This window comes from Xenopus tropicalis, chromosome 8 (assembly GCF_000004195.4).
Source record: "Xenopus tropicalis strain Nigerian chromosome 8, UCB_Xtro_10.0, whole genome shotgun sequence".
Classification (NCBI taxonomy): Eukaryota; Metazoa; Chordata; class Amphibia; order Anura; family Pipidae; genus Xenopus; species Xenopus tropicalis.
Genome location: NC_030684.2, coordinates 132,220,297 through 132,244,517, shown reverse-complemented (window position 1 = coordinate 132,244,517; position 24,221 = coordinate 132,220,297). Strand labels below are relative to the sequence as shown.

General features: G+C 42.9%; 1 protein-coding gene and 2 long non-coding RNA genes across 3 annotated transcripts in view; all 3 read right to left on the bottom strand.

Annotated features, from left to right (window-relative positions):
- Positions 1 to 2,036: 2,036 nt before the first annotated feature.
- On the bottom strand, positions 2,037 to 6,625 carry LOC116406924. Its single transcript, XR_004219887.1, has 3 exons — positions 6,569 to 6,625; positions 5,313 to 5,347; positions 2,037 to 2,488 (listed from the first exon to the last, which is right to left on the bottom strand). It is a non-coding gene; the product is annotated as an uncharacterized LOC116406924 (long non-coding RNA).
- A 697-nt stretch (positions 6,626 to 7,322) lies between these two features.
- On the bottom strand, positions 7,323 to 9,957 carry LOC116406925. The gene is made up of 3 exons (XR_004219888.1): positions 9,828 to 9,957; positions 8,681 to 8,708; positions 7,323 to 7,364 (listed from the first exon to the last, which is right to left on the bottom strand). It is a non-coding gene; the product is annotated as an uncharacterized LOC116406925 (long non-coding RNA).
- A 384-nt stretch (positions 9,958 to 10,341) lies between these two features.
- Positions 10,342 to 24,221, bottom strand: part of LOC100490686 (Fc receptor-like protein 4) — a 39,406-nt gene continuing 25,526 nt past the window's right edge. The window contains exons 4-9 of the mRNA XM_031891820.1: positions 23,253 to 23,531; positions 22,405 to 22,683; positions 14,865 to 15,131; positions 14,001 to 14,231; positions 10,462 to 10,743; positions 10,342 to 10,352 (exon numbers count right to left, since the gene is read on the bottom strand). Coding sequence (XP_031747680.1) covers positions 10,342 to 10,352; positions 10,462 to 10,743; positions 14,001 to 14,231; positions 14,865 to 15,131; positions 22,405 to 22,683; positions 23,253 to 23,531 — 1,349 coding nt within the window. The remainder of the gene's footprint in view (positions 10,353 to 10,461; positions 10,744 to 14,000; positions 14,232 to 14,864; positions 15,132 to 22,404; positions 22,684 to 23,252; positions 23,532 to 24,221) is intronic.

Below are 24,221 nucleotides of genomic sequence, written 5' to 3'. Positions count from 1 at the left end.
CCCTGCCCCGTAGAGCTTCCCATATAGATTGTAAGCTCTACGGGGCAGGGACCTCCATCCTCTTGTGCCTTTGACTCTTACCCTCCCATATAGATTGTAAGCTCTACGGGGCAGGGACCTCCATCCTCTTGTGCCTTTGACTCTTACCCTCCCATATAGATTGTAAGCTCTACGGGGCAGGGACCTCCATCCTCTTGTGCCTTTGGCTCTTACCCTCCCATATAGATTGTAAGCTCTACGGGGCAGGGACCTCCATCCTCTTGTGCCTTTGACTCTTACCCTCCCATATAGATTGTAAGCTCTACGGGGCAGGGACCTCCATCCTCTTGTGCCTTTGACTCTTACCCTCCCATATAGATTGTAAGCTCTACGGGGCAGGGACCTCCTTCATCTTGTGTTTCTGATTCTTATTGCAACTGTACCTTGTATTTATCTGTATTTATTGTTGTACTTTGTATTTATCCATTATCTTTAACCCCCTATTTGTATTAATGCATTCTACTGTACAGCGCTGCGTACATAAGTAGCACTTTATAAATAAAGATATACATACATACATACATACATACAATTTACAGGAACAAGGAAAATAATTACACTAAAAGTAGAAAAAAAGTAAAAAACTAATTTAGCTCATTTAGGTATGCGTATATCAATATTGATTAATCTCCCCTGGTCCATAAATGTTGTACACATTGCTAAAGTATGACACCCTGTGCCATTACATCTTGTGTAATAGTTGGGGTTTGACCCTGGTGTCCATCTAGATTAATGGTAAGGGACAGTATCATCTGCTTAATACAGTCATTTACAGTAGGGGGTACATTATCCCTTATAATACTTGAGTGATACTCAGAGTTCCCTGTATAACTCAGCCTGCAGCCTTGTGCCTTTATATGGGCACAGAACCCCTCAGTGACTGCTAATATCCTTACCATTTACAGTAGGGGGTACATTATCCCTTATAATACATGAGTGATACTCAGAGTTCCCTGTATAACTCAGCCTGCAGCCTTGTGCCTTTATATGGGCACAGAACCCCTCAGTGACTGCTAATATCCTTATCATTTACAGTAGGGGGTACATTATCCCTTATAATACTTGAGTGATACTCAGAGTTCCCTGTATAACTCAGCCTGCAGCCTTGTGCCTTTATATGGGCACAGAACCCCTCAGTGACTGCTAATATCCTTATCATTTACAGTAGGGGGTACATTATCCCTTATAATACATGAGTGATACTCAGAGTTCCCTGTATAACTCAGCCTGCAGCCTTGTGCCTTTATATGGGCACAGAACCCCTCAGTGACTGCTAATATCCTTATCATTTACAGTAGGGGGTACATTATCCCTTATAATACTTGAGTGATACTCAGAGTTCCCTGTATAACTCAGCCTGCAGCCTTGTGCCTTTATATGGGCACAGAACCCCTCAGTGACTGCTAATATCCTTACCATTTACAGTAGGGGGTACATTATCCCTTATAATACATGAGTGATACTCAGAGTTCCCTGTATAACTCAGCCTGCAGCCTTGTGCCTTTATATGGGCACAGAACCCCTCAGTGACTGCTAATATCCTTATCATTTACAGTAGGGGGTACATTATCCCTTATAATACTTGAGTGATACTCAGAGTTCCCTGTATAACTCAGCCTGCAGCCTTGTGCCTTTATATGGGCACAGAACCCCTCAGTGACTGCTAATATCCTTATCATTTACAGTAGGGGGTACATTATCCCTTATAATACATGAGTGATACTCAGAGTTCCCTGTATAACTCAGCCTGCAGCCTTGTGCCTTTATATGGGCACAGAACCCCTCAGTGACTGCTAATATCCTTATCATTTACAGTAGGGGGTACATTATCCCTTATAATATATGAGTGATACTCAGAGTTCCCTGTATAACTCAGCCTGCAGCCTTGTGCCTTTATATGGGCACAGAACCCCTCAGTGACTGCTAATATCCTTATCATTTACAGTAGGGGGTACATTATCCCTTATAATACATGAGTGATACTCAGAGTTCCCTGTATAACTCAGCCTGCAGCCTTGTGCCTTTATATGGTCACAGTTTATAATGTCTTTATCATTTACAGTAAGAACAATAACACTTTTCAAAGAAATATACAGTGTATAGCAAAAATATATTTGTTACAAACGACTGAAAAACAAGTTTTCCTATAAAGGGAACAACAATATCCAAAATCAATAGCAGGCTCATAACTACAGAGGAAGCAAACCCTACAAGGGGGCCTGAACTGTGGGGTCCTCTTCACAGAAATCTGCCCTCACCAGTTAATTCCTAAACAGAAACTTTGAAAAAGGAGCCTCTATCTCTATCTCTGAATCCTAGTGTCCCTGCCATCAGAATACAGAAGAGGTAGCTCTACATACAGGCAGGGGAAGCTGCTGGGGACATGCCGGCAGGGTCTGGGTGGGAGAGCTGATCATTTGCTGGGCATCACCTGAGAGTAAATTATTTCCTGGAAAAAAACAAAGCAGGTTATCCGCTATGCACAAAAGAGGGGAAATTCAAATGTGTAACACATTGCAGTTGAATAGTAAAAGGCCACTATACCCTCATCATTTCCAACAGAGTTGTACTTAATACAGGCCACTGTGAGAAACCCCCAGGGAGTTTATCCTGCTATTAACACAATAATCTGTTCTGCTAATCACCCCCAGTAATGTCACACCATAACCCCATGACCATAAGGCAGCACATTTTTTATGGCTTCTTGCAATGAGATAATTAATAAAAATAGAAGACCCATGGGAAGTGATAAGGAGCTACTGGCCAGCCTGCCAATAAAACAATGGCTGTGTAGGTAAGGCTAAAACTCCAGCCTGAACTAGTAACACCTTCACAAAAACTTGGGAGAAAAGTATGTTATCTCCCACATATTCATAGGAACAATAAACCTCTCTCATAAACATGAATGTGTATGCGTAGGATTACCCAATTATGTTGCATGTAGAGACCCAAAAATATACAACTACAACTACATTTACACAGCTGACATTTCAGCCTGTGCAAAACTGAGGCATCTCGTGTCATCAAAGCCTCTGAGCAGGAAGTTGTCCCCAGAAAACCATTATGGAAAGGGCTCATTCTACAAATTCAAAATGGGGAAATATTTCTTTATACTCCAAAACTACATAACTATAAATAGTTGCTAAAATTAGCAGTTTTTATGAAATTTCCAAAAATCACATCATTACTTGTAATCCACATATTCTTATCTGCCACATATGAAGATGAAGGTATGAAGATAAAATATATGAACACTATGGGGCTAATTTACTAATCCATGAATCCGAATTGGAAAAATTCCGATTGGAAAACGAACATTTTTGCGTTTTTTTTCATTTTTTTTTGCGATTTTTTCGTCGCCGTTACGATTTTTCAGAAATTGTCGCGACTTTTTCGTAACCATTACGACTTGCGCGAAAAGTCGCGACTTTTTCGTAACCATTACGACTTGCGCGAAAAGTCGCGACTTTTTCGTAACCGTTACGACTTGCGCGAAAGTATTGAGGCCTCCCATAGGACTCAATGGCACTCTGCAGCTCCAACCCGGCCCAAGGAAAGTCTCCCATAGGGCTCAATGGCACTCTGCAGCTCCAACCCGGCCCAAGGAAAGTCTCCCATAGGGCTCAATGGCACTCTGCAGCTCCAACCCGGCCCAAGGAAAGTCTCCCATAGGGCTCAATGGCACTCTGCAGCTCCAACCCGGCCCAAGGAAAGTCTCCCATAGGGCTCAATGGCACTCTGCAGCTCCAACCCGGCCCAAGGAAAGTCTCCCATAGGGCTCAATGGCACTCTGCAGCTCCAACCCGGCCCAAGGAAAGTCTCCCATAGGGCTCAATGGCACTCTGCAGCTCCAACCCGGCCCAAGGAAAGCCTCCCATAGGGCTCAATGGCACTCTGCAGCTCCAACCTGGCCCAAGGAAAGTCTCCCATAGGGCTCAATGGCACTCTGCAGCTCCAAACCCGGCCCAAGGAAAGTCTCCCATAGGGCTCAATGGCACTCTGCAGCTCCAACCCGGCCCAAGGAAAGCCTCCCATAGGGCTCAATGGCACTCTGCAGCTCCAACCTGGCCCAAGGAAAGTCTCCCATAGGGCTCAATGGCACTCTGCAGCTCCAACCCGGCCCAAGGAAAGCCTCCCATAGGGCTCAATGGCACTCTGCAGCTCCAACCCGGCCCAAGGAAAGTCTCCCATAGGGCTCAATGGCACTCTGCAGCTCCAACCCGGCCCAAGGAAAGTCTCCCATAGGGCTCAATGGCACTCTGCAGCTCCAACCCGGCCCAAGGATAGTCTCCCATAGGGCTCAATGGCACTCTGCAGCACCAACCCAGCCCAAGGAAAGTCTCCCATAGGGCTCAATGGCACTCTGCGGCTCCAACCCGGCCCAAGGAAAGTCTCCCATAGGGCTCAATGGCACTCTGCAGCTCCAACCCGGCCCAAGGAAAGTCACCCATAGGGCTCAATGGCACTCTGCAGCTCCAACCCGGCCCAAGGAAAGCCTCCCATAGGGCTCAATGGCACTCTGCAGCACCAACCCAGCCCAAGGAAAGTCTCCCATAGGGCTCAATGGCACTCTGCGGCTCCAACCTGGCCCAAGGAAAGTCTCCCATAGGGCTCAATGGCACTCTGCAGCTCCAACCCGGCCCAAGGAAAGTCTCCCATAGGGCTCAATGGCACTCTGCAGCTCCAACCCGGCCCAAGGAAAGTCTCCCATAGGGCTCAATGGCACTCTGCAGCACCAACCTGTCCCAAGGAAAGTCTCCCATAGGGCTCAATGGCACTCTGCAGCTCCAACCTGGCCCAAGGAAAGTCTCCCATAGGGCTCAATGGCACTCTGCAGCTCCAACCTGGCCCAAGAAAAGTCACCCATAGGGCTCAGTGGCACTCTGCAGCTCCAACCCGGCCCAAGAAAAGTCACCATACTGAAGCTTGAATGAATCTGAAACTTTCGTACTTGGCACGAAAGCTGCGAAAAAGTTGCGACAATTCGCACAAGTCGTAACGCTACGAAAAAGTCGCGACATTTTGCGAAACATTCGGAATGGCTACGAAAAAGTCGAAAAAATTTTGCAAAATATCGCAAAATACCGATCATTATGAAAAAAACGCATTCGGACGCATTCGGCCCGTTCGTGCATTAGTAAATGTGCCCCTAGGAGTCTCCTGAACAGTAATGCATAGGATTATTTAAATGTGTGGCAAGTACAGCTTGACAATACTGCGTATAATAAGTACATAGTTTTCTGGGTAAAATGCAGGTAAGTTATTATACTCACATTATTGTTTGGATTCGGTGGGGGAGCTGGGGAAGCTGCAGGAATGAAAAGAAGGGTTAATGTTACATAACAGTAACATACAGTACATAGTAACACCCATATCAACTAACCCCAACCTGTCCTTATTAATTGGAAGGCAAAGGGGTTGACTTATTAGAAGGATACTACTAGTACCAATGGCAACCAATCAGAAATCTGCTTTTAAGTGGCCTACCAGTAAGTGCTGCCAGCTGATTTGCTGCTGGCTATTATTGGTTAGTAGAAGTGGAACAACCCTGGCATCTGTTATTACATTACCCCCCTACTGTAAAGCACCTTTCAACTGAGCTGGGAGGAAAGCTGTCTGCTATATGTTATCTCTGCATCATGGGGAGATAGAATAATATAAGAAAAATTGGTATTATTTCTCTTTACCATCAACAGAGGTAAATGGTTCGGCCATTTAATGTTATTGGCGCATTTTTTTCTTGCAGGAAAATGCAACAAGAACAAGCTTCCTATAGATGTACAGTGTGACAATTTCTCATGCACAAGTTTCCAATTCTATTAAGATTTTTGCCAGGACGGTCTGAGACTTATCTATCATGCAACAGTTTTGTCAGTCATGGTAAAACATTTTGGCAAACTAAAATGGTGGTGGCATTCCAAAAGTGCTAAACAGAGGGGGCGGGGGAATCTCATTTGTAAAAAAAAAAAAACCACAAATATTTCTCAGTCTTTTAAAAGAGAAGGAAAGGCAAATTCAATTGGGGATGCCAAAATGTTAGGTACCCCCAAGTGACTTTAATCACTTACCTTGTACCCCGGGCTGGTGCCCCTGTTAGGAGAGAACAGAACCAGTCCGGGGTAGCTGCCAGCGATTCCTCTTTCCGGCTTCAGTCGCACGCGCATGCGCAGTAGAGTCAATACTGGAAGTCGGCTTTTCACTCTACTGCACATGCGCCTGTCGTTAGTCCTTCCAAAAGCGAAGGCGGAAGTAGGAAGCACTCGCTACAGGTACCCCGGGCTGGTGCGGTTCTCTCCGTACAGGGGCACCAGCCGGGGTACAAGGTAAGCGATTAAAGTCACTTGGGGGTGCCTAACATTTTGGCACCCCCAAGTGACTTAGCCTTTCCTTCTCCTATAAAAGACTGAGAAATATTTGTGCTTTTTTTTTTTTTACAAATGAGATTCCCCCACCCCCTTGTCCTTTAATAAATGTAATGAAGGCAATTTAATGAAAAAAATCTGCCCATCAAACAGCAGAATTGACTTACTTTTCTTCAGGTGACTGACATCAATATAAGTGTAGAACATATCTTGTTCAGCAGGGGGCGCTCCTGTACAAAACAGAAACAATAACTGAATATATATATATATATACACATACACATGGAGAAGCACCTAATAAAGAGTCAGCTTGCCTGAGTGCAGGTAAAAATATCCATAAACTGAAGTACCTCACTCAACAGGGGATTATAATTTACAGTATTGTGCAAAGAGTTCCAGCAATTCCTTCATTGTGATGATCTACAGAGATCTGTAAGCCGGTCGGGAGCTCCATTACTGTTCCCTGTACTGACCCCGACTGTCTCTGTAAAGGGGTCTGTATGAGTCTGACCATACTAGCTGTCACCCAGGGTTTCCAAGTGATCAATACAGGATCATTATGTTGAGCATTAAACACAAAACATATTTATGATATTTTCAGCAATTTGTTTTGATAACTTTATTAAAGAGCACACTTTGTACCAACATTTTCATTAATGAAGGTCATGTTCTAAACAACTTCTCTCAAAATAGTTCTACCACAGCTCTTTCAAACCTTAATGTAAATACTTGTTATGGAAAAGTGACAGAACAGTGTAACTGAGAGCTAATCTAAGATCAATGAGTTCTGGGTGTGGGATCACTAGCAAACATGCCATGATGTTTGTTATGAGGGTAGAGACACGGCAGTTTGGCTTAGGCATTAAAGAGAGAAGTACAGTGCCCAGCAAACATGCACAAATATTGTATAGTATCTCTGTACCTGTTTGAATCTGATGATAAACCGGCTCTTCATCTTTTGCACTGTGAATATAAAATGTTGGTTAATGCCTGAATAGGTATCAAAATGAAAATAATAATTGTAGGTGTCATGTTCCTATTAAAATCCATAGGAACGTGTCAGTATTAGTGAAGAGCTCCAACATCTTTGGAGCCAAAAGTATCCCAAATCCACCCTCAGCCTAGTGATACTTACCAAACCCAACACTCCACACTCCAACATAGCTAAAGTTTCTTCCTCAATTGTGTTCGTCACACTGGGGTGGTAGCAGCGCGATCCTTCCATAGGCTAATTATAAAAAACACAAGAAAAACAGTACTGCAGCCTATGAAAGAATCATGCCGCCCCCAGCTCAGTGTGACTGAAACAACTGCAGAAGAGCATTTAGCCATATCGAAATGTTAGGCTTCAAGTATTGCTAGGCTGAGGGCAGCTTTGGGATACTTTTGGCTCCAAAGATATTTGTGCCACAACCTTACCAATACTGACACATTGCTGAAGGCCAAGCTCAAAACCAAGGGTTATAGGCAGAAAAGCAAGCCTAGACAGGAGTCTAGATGTGACACACAGTTGTAGCACTAGGTAGGTTCTTGTCCCGCTAGATCAGGCTAAATCAGGTTCTTTTGATGTGTGCTTTTACTAAGGCCAGACACCAACAAGAGCCAAGAGGAGAGACTCAAGGAGTTAAGCAAGTTAATAAGACTTTACCAATTGAGCAAATCTTTGCCCAGTTTGCCCACAAGGGCAAACAAGGTTTTGAGCTGCATTAAAAGGGGTATAGATTCACAGGAAGAGGGGGTTATTCTTCCCCTTTACAGACCCTTGGTAAGGTTATATATTTAGGCATAAAAGATTGAACTTGATGGACATGTGTCTTTTTTCAACCAGACTTACTATGTTACAATGTTATATTACTACCTAGCATTGGGTTGCGTCCATGGTAGAGAATCAGACACTTATGACATTACTGACACCGTTCACATTGGTATGGCAGAAGTGGCACCATCCTAACGCTCAGGCACAACCTGGATGGGATTTATAAAAATAAGGTGCTAATTTGCCCTTGTTTTGGGTGATTGGTTCAACAGTTAAACTGACATTCTGTAAATAAAATATGGCCATTTGTGCACTTTGCACTTGCATCATAAATGAGTCCTTTTGACTTTCATCTCTTTGAGTATATATTAATATACTGTAGGTTTCCCCAGTTTGTGTTACATTATAGTGAGATGCTTTTGTCAGGTGGTTTCCATTAATACTAAGGACAGTGCAAAATATAGTCTGATATAGATCATAATGAGAGAAGTATTTAAAGCAGAACAATTGCCTCATTACTTACACAGCTGGGGTCTTAGAGAGAGGAATGCCTAGGAAAGAAAAGAAGGTTGGTTTGTGAGCAAAGAAAGTTAAATGTTAAAGGTCCCCATACACGGGCCGATTATAGCTGCCGATATGGGTCCCTTGGACAGATTCGGCAGCTAATCGGCCCGTGTATGGGCAGAACCGTGCGGCCTGGCCGACCGATATCTTCCCTGAAATTGGCCAGATCTCGATCGGCCAGGTTAGAAAATCCAGTTGGATCGGGGGCCGCATCGGCTCGTTGATGCGGTCCCCGAACCGACTGCCCCATGGCCGCAAATGTAATCCGATCGTTTGGCCCTGGGGATTATTTTTTTTTTAAGCTACTTGCTACCCGATATCGGGTGAAGATCCACTCGCTTGGCGACATCGCTAAGCGAGCGGATCTTATAGTGTATGGGCACCTTAAGTCTCATAACAGATAACATTAATATGTTATGTACTGTATATCTGACATATCTGGTTGATCCACTGATACTCTTTTTTTCTTTCTCTCTTCCCACCCCTGCTGCTCCTCACCACTCCACATTTGGCAATTCATCTCTCCACTACCCCTTGACACTCACCGCAGCTGATCTTGATATGCAGGGTGTCCAGGGACCTTTTACCCCCCTCCATTCCCAAGTTGGGCCGTAGACACATGTCTCTTCTGTCTAACCCTAGTTCCAGCCTGGCCTCTTCATTCTGTCTTTCCATTTCTTTCATTTACTTCTTTCCCCCCAATGCACTTATTTTTCACATTTTTTTTCATTTCTTTTTCAGAACTCTTCCGCCTTTTACTTTTCTACTAAACATCTCCCCTTCTGTTCACCTCTTCTCCCCTTCTTATATTTCAAGTCTCTGTATTTCTTTTTACTTTTCATGTCCCTTGTTTCTTATGCTTTTTTTTTGCTTTGCCTTTCTGTTTTCTTCTTTCTCCCTTTACACTTCCTTTTCTGCTCCCCCCCTTCTTTTAATTTAAAGAGTATAGCACACTTTTATCACTATACCCTCTAGCTTTGAGGAGGGTGCACAACTGCAGGGCATTTAATGGACTTGATACCCCTTCCCTACAGGAACAATGAAAGATCTTGATGCACCCCAATTAATGTAGAGACTGAAGAGTTAGAGTTCTGATAATCACCCACCTGTATTTGATTGGTCAGAAGGAGGTTTTGTCTGTCCAATCTTGTGTCTAAACTTATAGATCCCTACAGCAATGATAAGGATAATTATCGCCAGCAGGGGGAGCCCTACTGACAGCAGTACGTTCCTGCTCTTGGCTAGAAAAAAAAAAAAAAGATGCTCTGTAACCAAAATAGTCAAGTCAATTCAGTCTACTTTTATTAAGGGCCATTTAAGACCACAACTGCAGTGTGAACAGTGCAATTTTAGATGCAATTGTTATGTTTTTACCCAGAATATAACATTTTTCTTCAACATTGTGGAATGCTGAGCTATCTTTCTGCCCTAATGGGTTTTACATATAAAATGTTATTTATATTTTTATCTCATTGAATTAATTCATTTAGAAGGTCATAGATCTACATGAGTGCTGATAATATTGCATCTTTTTAGATAATGTTTAGTAGTAAGGGCCACTTGGTTATAATACTCATTGTATAACCGATTGTGTAACATTAATACTGGGTAATAGTTGTTTCAGTAGAAACCTTTGTAGGAGTGTTTAATTTTTAATATGTCAAGACACTGGTGCATTATATGGAGCTGTATTACAGGACAGTGGGATTGCTGGGTGCATAGTCATAATGTCACACTTACCGTGTATCTGGATGTGGGTCACGCTGCTCAGTTTCAGTACAGTACCAGTAGGAGTTCTCACTGCACAGGAATAATCTCCCCAATCCCCAGGCCCAGTTGAGTAAACTCGGTACTTTTTGGATAAACTGAATTCCCGCACAGTATTCCCATTGATATAAAAGGCAAATAGCAGCGGGGTGGTTATTCTGGATGGATGAAGGACTGTATCACAGGTTATGGTCATGTTACTGCCTTCTGCCGGGGGACAAGGGCTCACTTTTATCTCTGGCCTGGAGAATAACTCTGAAACAGAGAACCGAATGGAACTAAAGACGGGGGCATGTTGTACACAGAAATATCAAAAGTACAATTACAATTGGGTCTTTGGTTCCAGAAACCAGAAAGCAAATTGATTGTTTATACAATAATTAATTATTGGCTGCATTTGTAGAGGCAAACAAAACAAGACAATATTTTTTCTTGTCGAGGCAAATTTTTGACGCGGTGTCACAAAACAATTTGCCAATGGTGAAATGTGAAATTTTGCCACTGGTGACTGGTGAAAAAATTCACTCATCACTACTGCTCAGCTGTTCTGGTTCTCCCTTTTCTCCTCAATGTGTTTCACTTTGCCGAAGAATTTGCAAAACGACAGGAAAATTCACAAAACGGCGGAAAATCCGTGAAACACATTTTGACGTGACTGCACAGAAGTTGTGCGAAACAATTCACCAATGGTGAAATGCGTAAATTCGCTGCGAATCCATGCCTGGTGAAAAAATTTGCTCATCACTAGTCCTTGCTCTTGCTGGTCCAGTTCTGCTCTTCCTCCGTCTGCAGCAGTCCTGCTACTTGATCAAGAGAGAGACTCTCCCCTCAGGTACCCATAACTCCTTTTATACCCTCTTAGATCTTCTGTTACCACGTGACACTTCAAGGCTCTGGAATATACCTTTCACTACCCCACTGCTGTTTTTTACAATTAGGCACAGTATAATAAACATATAAATTTACAGATAACTTATAATGTCTTTTTAACTGCATGTTACAAATAATTGACATATTACTGATTGACTCCTTCTATACTGTCAAAGCTTTTGCTGATGTACAATGGCTTTATCAAACAAATGATACATTTATAATCTACATTTGGTCATTTTCCTATGAGACTAAACTGTAAATTATATCCTTATAAATGGCACATTTCTATGTCTTGCTGTCTGCCGCTCCCATACTCCATCTATCTTCGGTCTGGCTCCCTCAACATCTAATTTTCTTTGCCCTTCCTATCTTCTGTCCCTCTCTGGTCTTGCTCCCTCTGCCCCCACTCTCCTTTAAACTCCGGTCTCATTTCTTTTGTGCTACCTCCTACTCTCTGTATATCTCTACTTTTGTTCTATCTTCCCCACTCTCAATGAATCTCCTGTCTCACTCTCATCTCATTCCTTTTCACTCTCCATTTATCTCTGTTCTTGCTCCCCCTGCCCCCAGGGTCTCATTTTCCCCCATTATCCTGCACAGTATTCCATGGCTGGCCAGGCCTGCAGCCTTGTGCTTTTATAAGGTCACATAACTCATCAGTGACTTATAATATCTTTATAAATTACAGTAAGTGGTGCATTATTCACTATAAGGGTGAAGACACACAGAGCTACTAGTAGCAGCTACTTGTCACGGCTACTAAAACAGACAATGCTGATCATTTACTGATAACTGCCTCTACATGTTTTTTTTGCAGAGGCAATTCTCAGTATTGTCTATGGCGGGGTATTTTCTGGCGTTTAGTAGCTGTGACAAATAGCTGCTACTAAGTAGCTCCGTGTGTCTTCCCCCTAAAAGACAAATACACAATAGTAATATACAGGTACATAATGCTTTCCGTTTAATAGAGTTAAGTATACCAAGCCCCTACACATGTACATTGTGTACAATGAACCTTTATCACACTCTTCCTGACCACCTTTCTCAAGCTGTCGCCACATTTGTAATCCTATATAACTTCAAGCATCATTAGACCCTAAGGCTCAGGTGAGATTCTGGGAGTTGCTGCTCACAACAGACAATTGCTTATAGTTTAACATGATTGGATTTTTTGTAGTAATTTCTAATGTGTCAAAATTAATTTAGCTCAGGGTAGGGCAGGCCAGTTGGCAGCCTGTATAACTTTAAAGGAACAGTAACAACAAAGAATTAAAGAGTTTTAAAGTAAATTAAATATAATGTACTGTTGCCTTGCACTGGTAAAAGTTGTGTGTTTGCTACAGTAACTCTACTATAGTTTATATAAATAAGCTGCTGTGTAGCCACGGGGGCAGCCATTCAAGCTGGAAAAAAGGAGAAAAGGCACAGGTTACACAGCAGGTAACAGATAAGTTATCTGCTAAGTGCCTGTGCCTTTTCTCCTTTGAATGGCTGCCCCCATGGCTACACAGCTGCATTCTTTATATAAACCACAATAGTGTTTCTGAGGCAAACACACCAGTTGTACCAGTGCAGGGCAGCAGTACACTATACTGGAATTTCTTTTATACACTTGAATTTTTTGGTGTTACTGTTCCTTTAACTTTAAAACATCCATGCTACTGGTCTGATTGAATGGTGGCCACATTACACTCATTTATTGGATACCCAGTTGCCATGAAAGGAGGAACTGTGAGAGTTATACCAACCACCCAGGCTGCTGATAAATCACATATTGCTGTAGCCCTTTTAGCCCCTTTCCCAACATGTGGCTTAAAGTTGGTGAAATGTTTGTGTCACAAGACTACAAATGTTTGATAAGCGAGTTTAAGATACAGCCTCTTGTATGGCTGCCATCTGCTGGGTCTGAGTGTAGGAAATGGTGCTCTGTAGGTATCTGCCCTTGAGGGTGTAGGCCCCAGGATTCATCATACTGAAGTCTTACTACTTCTGTCAGTGCCCCAGGCTTTGCCAGTGACTTGCAGCTCCTCTGTATTTATTTATCAGTGCAGCTTATTGCCAGGGGCCTCAAAGCAGAGGCTACATTTATCTTTTGGTTCTGTGATTTGGTTCTCCTGTTCAAGAGAGTAAAGTCCTTCTTCTTGTATCCAGTTCCTGGGATTGTAGTTCTTGTTTTTTGTATCCAAATCATGTTTTTTATTCTTGTTTTTAGTGTGTGACAATGCAAGTCCTGCTTGTGTTCCTGAATTGCTTCAATTCTGTACTGGTTCCTTGCTTGGGGTCAGTATCTGTTACTTTTGTCCTGTCTAAGACCTTAAATTTTCCCTTAACTCCAGCATTAGCATTAACTTGATCTGGCACCCACATTAACCAGCTGTATGTGAAAGTGTATACATCTGGAAAAAGCTTCTGAACTGTAATTACCTAAGGTTAAGGTAGGTCATTGGGGATGCTCAGGCACTCCTCCTGTTTAATAAATGCACAGATCTGAGTTTCACAGACATCCTGTACATAAATTCAGGATTGGCACATGCGCAGCATGAAGATCTCTAAAGAGTTCTGTACCGCACATATGCCAGACTTGCACCCATGCAGATTAAACTATTCAACAAACTAAAGAATTAGAAACATTCATTTACCTCTTACAGAAATAAATACTTCACCAGACTGATATGTCTTCCCTTTGGAACATCTGTATGTACCAGTCACAGTCATATTGACTCCTTCAATATGTAACTCATCACCATACGTGGGCCCCACTGGATTATTGTCCTTGTAGAACATTGTATCCCACCCAAACATCCTGTAACATCTCATAGTCAGGGAGTCCCCTTCATACACATACAGAGGTGCCTGCAGGATGAGAGGGCCTGGAATAAAGAGACAGGAGTATAAGGAATCACAGTGGGACTTGAATGATCATCAATATGATAACTACTAATTATACAAAATTGGAATAGAATATTTCCCTCAAACTTTGAAATAACACTAACCTAGTATTTAAATGAGTATAAATGAAATGTTGTACTTTGGCTTTAGTTAAGTTATTAACTACCTAGAGATATTTGCTTTATTTATGGTAGAAATCCTTATGCATGGCTGCCACCAGGAGCTTCAGGAACTTGTACAATAGGCTTAGCTGTCCCTAGAACTAGAAATTAGAAGAATACCTTTATTTCACTATTTCACCATAGTGTTAAAAAAGATTAAATTGCTGATTAAATTTCATTCTGGAAAGCTGTGGCAAGCTCAGTACTCACCCTTTGATATGGATAAATATGCCCCCTATGTCCCTGGGCAAATGACACTCCCTACAGAAGCCAATGTATGTGGTAGTGAAATTCTTAGCAGCTGTGAGTGTGCTTTAATAATGTGTAATGTAAAATGTCATGAAATTTCGGAAATTGTGTAAATGTTAGCAAATCTGGCAAATCCCTCCATATCTGATTTATACATTATTATCACATTCTAATAGAGTTTTATATCAGAGGTGGGTAACTCACCATCAGTAACACTCACGCTGACAGGCTCACTCCTCTCACTGGTATCCGTCTGGCACTGGTAAGTACCACTGTTTGTCTTCCATGCATAGTTAATTGTATGTTTGTTAGTCAGAGTATCCTTATTCATCATCTCACTGTCTTTATACCAGGAATATCTGGGTGCTGTTCCTGCTGTAGAACCCACATCACATGTCAGAGTCACCTTGTCGCCAGTTAATATGTTGGCCCAGTTGGGGGATAAGGAAACCACAGGTCTGACTGCTCCTCCTGCAAAGCAACAGATGTGCCACTATTAGGTTTGCCGCCTGGCTGGCATATTACTGACTGACCAGTAAAAATTATGCTTGATGTTATTTATAGGCAAGAAAAGTAAAAATATACAGAGGCCAGTATTTTTTTTTCAGAAAAGGTGACAACCCCATCCATTATGAGCAGAAGGATCTCATGCTGACAGTAATACAGTACAGAAAGGATCAGTGACATATATTATATATAGAAATGGTAACCATCACATGGATCCCATAAACCCCTCTCATGGGAATGTTATATCCTTCTCCTCATGTTCCCTAAGGCAGTGCCCCCCCTACTCACGTACAGAGCAATAAGGAAACAGCCATAAACTTCAGGAACATGATCTGATTTACAAACATGTACAGGTATGCTATGTCTTATTCATATTTCACATATTTAAATGATTTCTTTTTTATCTGTAATAATAAATGAGTAGCTTGTACTTGATCCCAACTAAGATATAATTACCCCTTATTGGGGGCAGAACAGCCCTATTGGGTTTATTTAATGGTTAAATGATTCCCTTTTCCCTGTAATAATAAAACAGTACCTGTACTTGATCCCAACTAAGATATAATTACCCCTTATTGGGGGCAGAACAGCCCTATTGGGTTTATTTAATGGTTAAATGATTCCCTTTTCTCTGTAATAATAAAACAGTACCTGTACTTGATCCCAACGAAGATATAATTACCCCTTATTGGGGGCAGAACAGTCCTATTGGGTTTATTTAATGGTTAAATGATTCCCTTTTCTCTGTAATAATAAAACAGTACCTGTACTTGATCCCAACTAAGATATAATTACCCCTTATTGGGGGCAGAACAGCCCTATTGGGTTTATTTCATGGTTAAATGATTCCATTTTCTCTGTAATAATAAAACAGTACCTGTACTTGATCCCAACTAAGATATAATTACCCCTTATTGGGGGCAGAACAGCCCTATTGGGTTTATTTAATGGTTAAATGATTCCCTTTTCTCTGTAATAATAAATCAGTAGCTTGTACTTGATGGTAACTAGGCTGCATGAATCCATACTGGTGGCAAAACAACCCTATTGGGTTTATTTTATGTTTAAATGTTTTTACCTTAAAGTGATACTGACATGAAAAAAATCATTTTCAAGATATAAATGTACATTAAAAGTTCCCTATAGGTCATGTCAATCATTTTTTGCTGATACGGCTGCTTCTGTAAGTAATTGTTACTGTAAGCCCCTAAACCTGACTGTTTTGCCAACCTGACTGTCCCTCCCTCTCAGCCTGTCAGTTTCAGCTTCTAATGCTAACGGACTCCTGCTGCACAAATATGGCCGCCCCCTCATAGAGGAACAATGGGAATCAAAGAGGGAGTGTTAAAGCATGGGCCTAATATTTTTATGGCAAAATTCTAAAGCTCATGCAAAGACAATGTAATGATATATTTAAAAACAGTTTAACTACAGGTATCAGTATCTCTTTAAACTTAAGGTATGGAGATCCAAATTACAGAAAGACCCCTTATCGAGAGAACCCCAGGTCCTGAGCATTCTGGATAATAGATCCTATTCCTGTATTTATATAGGGATTTACTTCTTGAACAGGAATTGAATGCCATTGTATTCTGCAAAGTTTATCTGTTATCTGCTATGTAACCTGTGCCTTCTCTCCTTTTTCCATCTCGAATGGCTGCCCCGTGGCTACACAGCAGCTTATTATATACATTTGTGTTTCTGAAGCAAACACACCAGTTTTACTAGTGCAGCACAACAGTATATTATTTCTTCTTCGTCCCTTCCATGTCAGTACGCATGGGCAGTATTGCCCCCACAGCTAGGAGGTAGGACCTATATACCAAAGCCAATCAAAATTAGCCCTTACCTATAAGACCATGTGACTTCCTCCTCACCACTGTTATTTTTTGTCCTACTGAACAGGAGGTAGGCTCTCCCTCCTCACCATTTCGTGATTTCACAGTTTGATTTTTCTTTTGTTTTTGTCATTTTATTTATTTATTTTATTTTTTACCTCTGTGTATACATAGAGGGATGATTCCCAGGTAATGGAGAAGATTTTACCTGATGCCACAATAAGTAAAGTAATCAAACTTTCACCTATTGGGAAGAAATGCAGGTGTGGGCATACCCATGGGCATTTCCACATTCCTGCCTGTGACCAATTGAGTCTCCTTTTTCCTATGGTGTTTTGAGCCTTTGAAGACTGATATCGGACTAAAGGGCCATGGGTATGGATATGGGCTAGTGATAACTAAGCCTGAATCTGGTGAGTATGGATCTTCAGTTTCCACTGTGTGTATGAAATGCTCAGCCTCCGCTGAATGCTGTCTGGGTTCTTGTGGGAGTTGCCATGCTGCTGACTACTCACTGCTATCTGGTAAGGTGTAAGTGCTCCTTTAGGGCACTTTGCTATTGATATCTTTAGTGTTTTTACTGTAAGCCTGAGTCCTCTGTGCAGGTATGGGTGCTCATTTACACCAGGTGCTTCCAAGACTGTTCTAGGAGTTGCAGTGCTGTAGCAGTATGGTATCTCCTTTTCTTACAGGGAGTCTGCACCTTATAACCAGCCTTTCTCCAGGGTTCTGACTGGAGTTTGCATTTTGCCTACAAGCCAATTTTATCCTGTAAGGTGTTTGTGTGCTTCTAGGCCTCCTTGCTATTGCTGTTTCATATTGTTAGCCTTTCTTGGTGAGTCGAGTCTGCCATGCAAACTCTGCAGGTATTGGGGCTCATTATTACACTGGGTACATCCAGACTGGCTAGGAGTTGCACTGCTGTAGCAGTATGGTATCTCCTTTTCTCGCAGGGAGTCTGAACCTTATAACCAACCTTTCTCCACGATTCTGACTGGAGTTTGCATTTTGCCTACAAGCCAATTTTATCCTGTAAGGTGTTTGTGTGCTTCTAGGCCTCCTTGCTATTGCTGTTTCATATTGTTAGCTTTTCTTTGTGAGTCTACCATGCGAACTCTGCAGGTTTGGGAGCTCATTATTACACCAGGTGTGCCCAGACTGGCTGGGAGTTGCACTGCTGTAGCAGTATGGTATCTCCTTTTCTCACAGGGAGTCTGCACCTTTTAACCAGTCTTTCTCCAGGGTTCTGACTGGAGTTTGCCTTTACCTACAAGCCAGTGTTACCTTGTTAGATGCTTGTATGCTTCTTGGGCTCCTTGTTGTTGCTATTTCATAAATGTAGAATTCCTTGTGAGTCAAATCTACTGTGCAGACACAGCAGGTATAGCAGCTCTTATTTCATCAGGGGCTTCCTGGTATAACTGGGGTTTCTGCTGTGGCAATGTTGTACCTTTTCCTGCTTATTTTATTTCTGCAGGCCCTGGTTGGGTCTTTGGCTTAATAGGCAGTTTTTTCCTACCAGGTATGAACAAAGTTGTAGTTCAACAACTCCTTTTTCTTTCTGGTGTGTTTACAGGTATATTTCTGTCTGCTAGCATGATAGGAGCCAACATTAGTAAATGTTTGATTGCTCTGTGACTGTCATTTTGCATGACTGCCGGCTTATGCTATGACCTTTGCTTACGTGCCTGTTGGTCGTTGTCCTGGTTATGGCCTTTGGTCAGCGTGACCGCTGTTCTTGGTCCCTGTTAGCCAGTTTTTTTGCTATGTCTCTGGCTTGCATGACTGATGTTCCTTGTTTTGGGCTTTGCCTTGTGTGCCTGTTGACCCTGGCCGTGATTATGGTTTTTGGTTTGCTTGGCCGTTGGTTCTGTCTATGGCCTTTGCCTTACTTGGCTGCAGTTTCTGCTTATGGCCTCGAGCTCATCTGTCTACTGTCTCTGACCCCTGGCATCAGACTTTCTGCTATAGCCTTGGCTTGCTTGGCTGCCGGTCCTTGTCATGGACTTTGCCTTGTGTGCCTGTTGGCCCAGATTACGGTCTTTGGCTTGCTTGGCTGTTGGGTCTGTTTATGGTTTTTGTTGCCCTTGGCTGTGGTTCCGGGTTATGGCCTTTGGCTTGCTTTGCTACTGCCTCTCACCCCTGGCAGCAGAATTTTTGCTATAGGCTTGCCTGCTGGTCCTTGTTTTGGACTCTGGCTTGCTTGCCTGCTCGTCCTTGTTGGCTTGAGTGGCCACTGGTCCTTGGTTTGGCCGTTTTCTTTGCTTGGTCGCTGTCCCTGGTTCTGGCCTTGACTCACTTGGTTGCTTCTTCCATTCTGGCTTTTAGCTCACTTGGCCGCTGGTCCTGTCTCCTGGTTTGCTTGGCCGTTTTTCCCAGTTCTGTCCTTTGGCTTGCTCGGCAGTGGGATCTGATTTTGGCCTTTGGCTTGCTTGCCCATTGGTTCCAGTTTTGACCTTTGGCTCGCTTGGACATTAGTTTAGTCTTTGACTTGCTTGTCCATTGGTTCAGACCTTTGGCTCTGGTTTCAGCCTTTTGGCTCTGTTTTGGGCCTTAGTTTGCTTGGCCATTGACTCTGGTTTTGGCCATTGGATCCAGTTTTGACCTTTTGGCTCACTTACCCATTGGTTTTGGCCTTTGGCTGGTGTGACTGTTGGCCCGGTTCTGGTTTTTGGCTTGCTTGGCCATTGGCTCTGATTCTGGCCTTTGGCTTGCTTGGCTCTGGTTCTGGCCTTTGGCTTGCTTGGCTGCTTGGCTCTGGTTCTGGCCTTTGGCTTGCTTGGCTGCTTGGCTCTGGTTCTGGCCTTTGGCTTGCTTGGCCGCTTGGCTCTGGCCTTTGGCTTGCTTGGCTCTGGCCTTTGGCTTGCTTGGCTCTGGCCTTTGGCTTGCTTGGCCTTTTGGCTCAGGTTTTGACCTTTGGCTTGATTGGCCTTTTGGCTCTGTTTTTGGCCTTCAGCTTGCTTTGCCATTGGCTCAGGTTTTGGCCATTGGCTCCAGTTTTGACTTTTTGGCTTGCTTGCCCATTGGTTTTGGCCTTTGGCTTGCTTGGCTGTTGGCCCTGTTTCTGGCCTTTGGCTTGCTTGGCCGTTTGCTCTAGTTCTGGCCTTTGGCTTGCTTGGCGTTTGACTCCAGTTTTGGCCTTTGGTCCTGGTTTGTGGCTCATTTGACCCCGGTTTTAGCCTTTGTTTGCTTGCCAACTTACCCTGTTTTTTGTCCTTTGGATCTCAGGGAGACTGGCCCTGGTTAGGAGCTTAGGCTCATAGGATGCTGGCAATTGTTTATGAGGCTGCCAGTTTTGGTGTGCTCCTTGGCGCAGGTGGCTGCTGGCCTTGGCTTAGTTCTTGGCGTATATGGTTGCCAGTCATGCTGTGGTCCTTGGTGCAGGCATGTGGTTGGCTGCCTTTGATATGCTCTTTGGTTCATGTCATGGTGAGCCTTGGTGCTTGTGGCTGTCTACCTTAGCTGCTTTCTTGGCATGTGTGGGTGCTTGTTTTTCACCTTGTATTCCACTCCTTACTAGCAGTGGCTAGTTTGGGGAGCGGTTTCTTTGCAGTTACAGTATCTGAACAGTCCATCAGTGGTTGCAGAGTCATGTATTGCAAGCACAGCGCTAGTTTTTTGCTATTGCTTGTGTGTTAGCTGTCTTTCACTCTGGGCTCTTGCATGCAGGGATGGCAGCTGGCGTGTTCTCCAGTGCTTTGCTTGACATGTCCACCGCTGCTTTCTGGCAGGGTGTTGGTTTGTCCGCTGGTTGTTTAGCATGCATAGTATATGGCGCTTCTGACTTTCATGCAGGGTGGCTAGATGGTACATTGAGTATGGGCTGGCTGTGCACCAGTCGTTCCATGCATGTTTTCCAGTTGATTCCAGTCATGTTTTACTGGTTAGCTGATCTTCCATCTGCAGGTCGTGTACAGTTGCTAAACCTGGCCCTAACATTGCTGGTTAGGTAGCCTCTCAAGGTTGGTAGCTACAGTGAGTGGTAGGAAGTTGGGTTTCAGCCTGTCATGCTCTGTTACAGGCTGGAGTCCCGAGCTTGTTTGTGCCATAGAGGGGCTTGATGGCTAGTGTGCCCTTTCACTGTTCGTTGCTTCAGATCTGTGCTTGGATTATCTTTGGCTGATCTCTGGAGGTTGTTGAGTTTGACGGCTGTCAACACCAATTTAAGCTGATACCGTTGTGCTTTGGAGCTAGAGGCTTGTGTGTCACAATTATTTCTCTAGGGCCCCAGGTTAGTGCTCTAGTGGATAATGAATCATAGTTGTGGTTAACTGGTCGGTTGCTGCGGGGCTGGTAACACCAGTGAGCTGCCCAGAGTTATGATTGTGACCATTTTCTTCTTGTTGGCAGAGGATCCACCCGAGCCGGGCTTGGATATTTATGGCAACCGTAGTGTGGAAATCCCTCTGGTCCCTGAGAGGATTCTTGTAGCCGGGAATGGTCAGTTTTTTCTTGTGATGCTTGATTTGTTTTTAGCATCTGCTATTATTGTTCCCACCCCTTATATTTTAGGGGCATGGCTTGGTAGATCCCATGCGTACTGACATGGAAGGGACGAAGAAGAAAATGAGAATTTCACTTACCTCTTATCGTAAATTCCATTTCTTCTAGTCCCGACATGTCAGTACGGGGTTTCCCATCCCAATTATTTGCTTCTTGTATTGCTTGGCAAATGTATAACAGTGGTGAGGAGGAAGTCACATGGTCTTATAGGTAAGGGCTAATTTTGATTGGCTTTGGTATATAGGTCCTACCTCCTAGCTGTGGGGGCAATACTGCCCATGCGTACTGACATGTCGGGACTAGAAGAAATGGAATTTACGATAAGAGGTAAGTGAAATTCTCATTTTTTTTAATTACAAATGTACTTGAAAACACTTTCTTGTTTTTTTTATTTTACTGTTCCTTCAAACTCAGGCAAAGGGGTTGAGCTGGTAACTTTGGGGGTGAGGCAGTGGTGTTGGGTGCATGGAAATGACGGTGGAGACAGACATTATTTTGTTTCAGGGCAGAGACATAATACTTCAGGCAGGGTTCTTGCTTCATTCAGATGTAACTGGGTGAATTTTTGTCCAGTTCTCACAATGTTGCAAATACATCAGACAGTGGTACGACATTCACACAGCTTTAGGGGGGGGGGGTCCCAACACCGAGTAGTTATGCCACTGCTTAGGGGCTAATTGATTAACACTGAAGACAAACATCACTATCTGATGTTGCCCATAGCAACCAACCAGATTTTGGCTTTTGTTTTCTAACTTTTAGGTGACCATTAAAATCTAATTGCTGATTGGTTGCTATAGGTATTATCACTAGTGATGCTTGTCTCTAGCTTTAATAAAATATCCAAAAATTAAGAAATCTAGTCCTCACACCAGCAGTTGAACTTATGTACTTACCTGTTACCTGGATACAGGACAATACACTTGTTTTTTTAATGTTTTTAGTTGGATGTTGTACTTCACAGGTATAATTCCCAGAATCCTCCAGCTGAACAGAGTAAACTTGATACTGATTGGATGAAGTGAATCCCTGCAGCTCCTGCCCATACCAGTAGAAAGCAAACTGCAGTTCCCTGGTGCTGACTGTACTGGAAGTTGTACCACATGTCAGGGTCAGGGCTGAGCCTTCTGTAATAGGGTTGGAGCTCACTCTCAGTTCTGGTTTAGAGAACATTTCTAGGGAAAATAAAAGAGAAACCAAATTATAGGATTAGCAGAACAAAACCTAGTGCAACCCATTTAGTGTCACTGTAGAAAGAATGGCCCTTGGGTGCCGCCTCCGGGTTTTGCAGGAAATGTTAAAAGTATTTAATACAATAGCTAATACTAGAAAAGGTACTGTTACTCTATACTGATTCCTCACTACAAAATACACCAATGTGAGATATTAATTATTCCATTAATATATTCTAATATCTTTGTTATCACGGTCTATTTGTTTTTCCTAAATACTGAAACCCACAACTGCAGGTACAGTACCACTATAGCCAGATATCTGCCCAGTATGGGCTCCCCATCTGCTCATGTTAGTAACAGTATCCGTTTCTAATGAAGCTCTATCAGTTTACTAAGTGAGAGCAAAACCCTTTCTTTCTGTGAAGTTGAACTATAACCCAACAAATAAATATGTATTATTTATTGTCATCTGTTCAGCTTTGGAATGTGTGTTTTTAAGAATTTTATTATATTTATTATATTTAAGGCATGCGGTATTCAGAGCCATTTAGCCAGGCTTATGTACTTACCTTCTACCCGGATATAGGACACCTCACTTTTTTTACTTATTCCTGTAAGTGGATGTTGTACTGCACATTTATAATTTCCAGAATCCTCCAGCTGAACTGAGTAAGCTCGATACTGATTGGATGAAGAGAATCCCTGCAGCTCCTGCCCATCCCAGTAGAAAGCAAAGTGCAGTTCCCGGGTGCTGACTGTACTGGAAGTTGTACCACATGTCAGGGTCAGGGCTGAGCCTTCTGTAATAGGGTTGGGGCTCACGCTCAGTTTGGGTTTAGAGAACATTTCTGGAGAAATAAAGGAGAAACCAAATTAAAGGATTAGCAGTATAAGAAACTAGTGCAACCCATTTAGTGTCACTGTAGAAAGTGCCCCAAAGCCTCCCAGCGCTCACACTCAAGTGCCCATGTGTGTCTGCTCCCTGCGCATCTATAGCGACCACACATACTGTCAGTTACTATAGAGGAAGCAGACCCCATGGTTTGGGCTCCCCTGTTCCCCCGGGCCCCCCGCAACTGCAGGGGCTGCAGGAACAATCTGTTATTATATTCTAGTTTCCATCCATCAGGGGTTACCAGGGAGCTGCCCAAAAATAAGCATCTCATACCTCCCAAAAGTTTAAAAACGTAAAGAGGGACAAAAAGAAAATGTATTTGACCACACCCATTTTTGGAACCATACCTCCTAAATACACTCCCATTTTTACAAAATTTGGTAGGTTATTTAAAGTCTGAACACATTTCTGGGGGTTTTGGGCTCTTGTTTATGTGTTATTACAGTTTTGCTAAAAAAGCTGAAATTGCCCTTTAAACTGCAAGTCTCAGTTCCCCCAAGAGACCTCTTTAGCTTATTAGTTACGACTGTATCTCAGTGCAGATGAAGCTTCTTAAGTTTTCTGAGCTCTCTGCCAAAAGCTACTTATCTAATTAGGTTTGAGAACATTGTATATTGTTATAATGGCTGAATGAAGCTGTTAA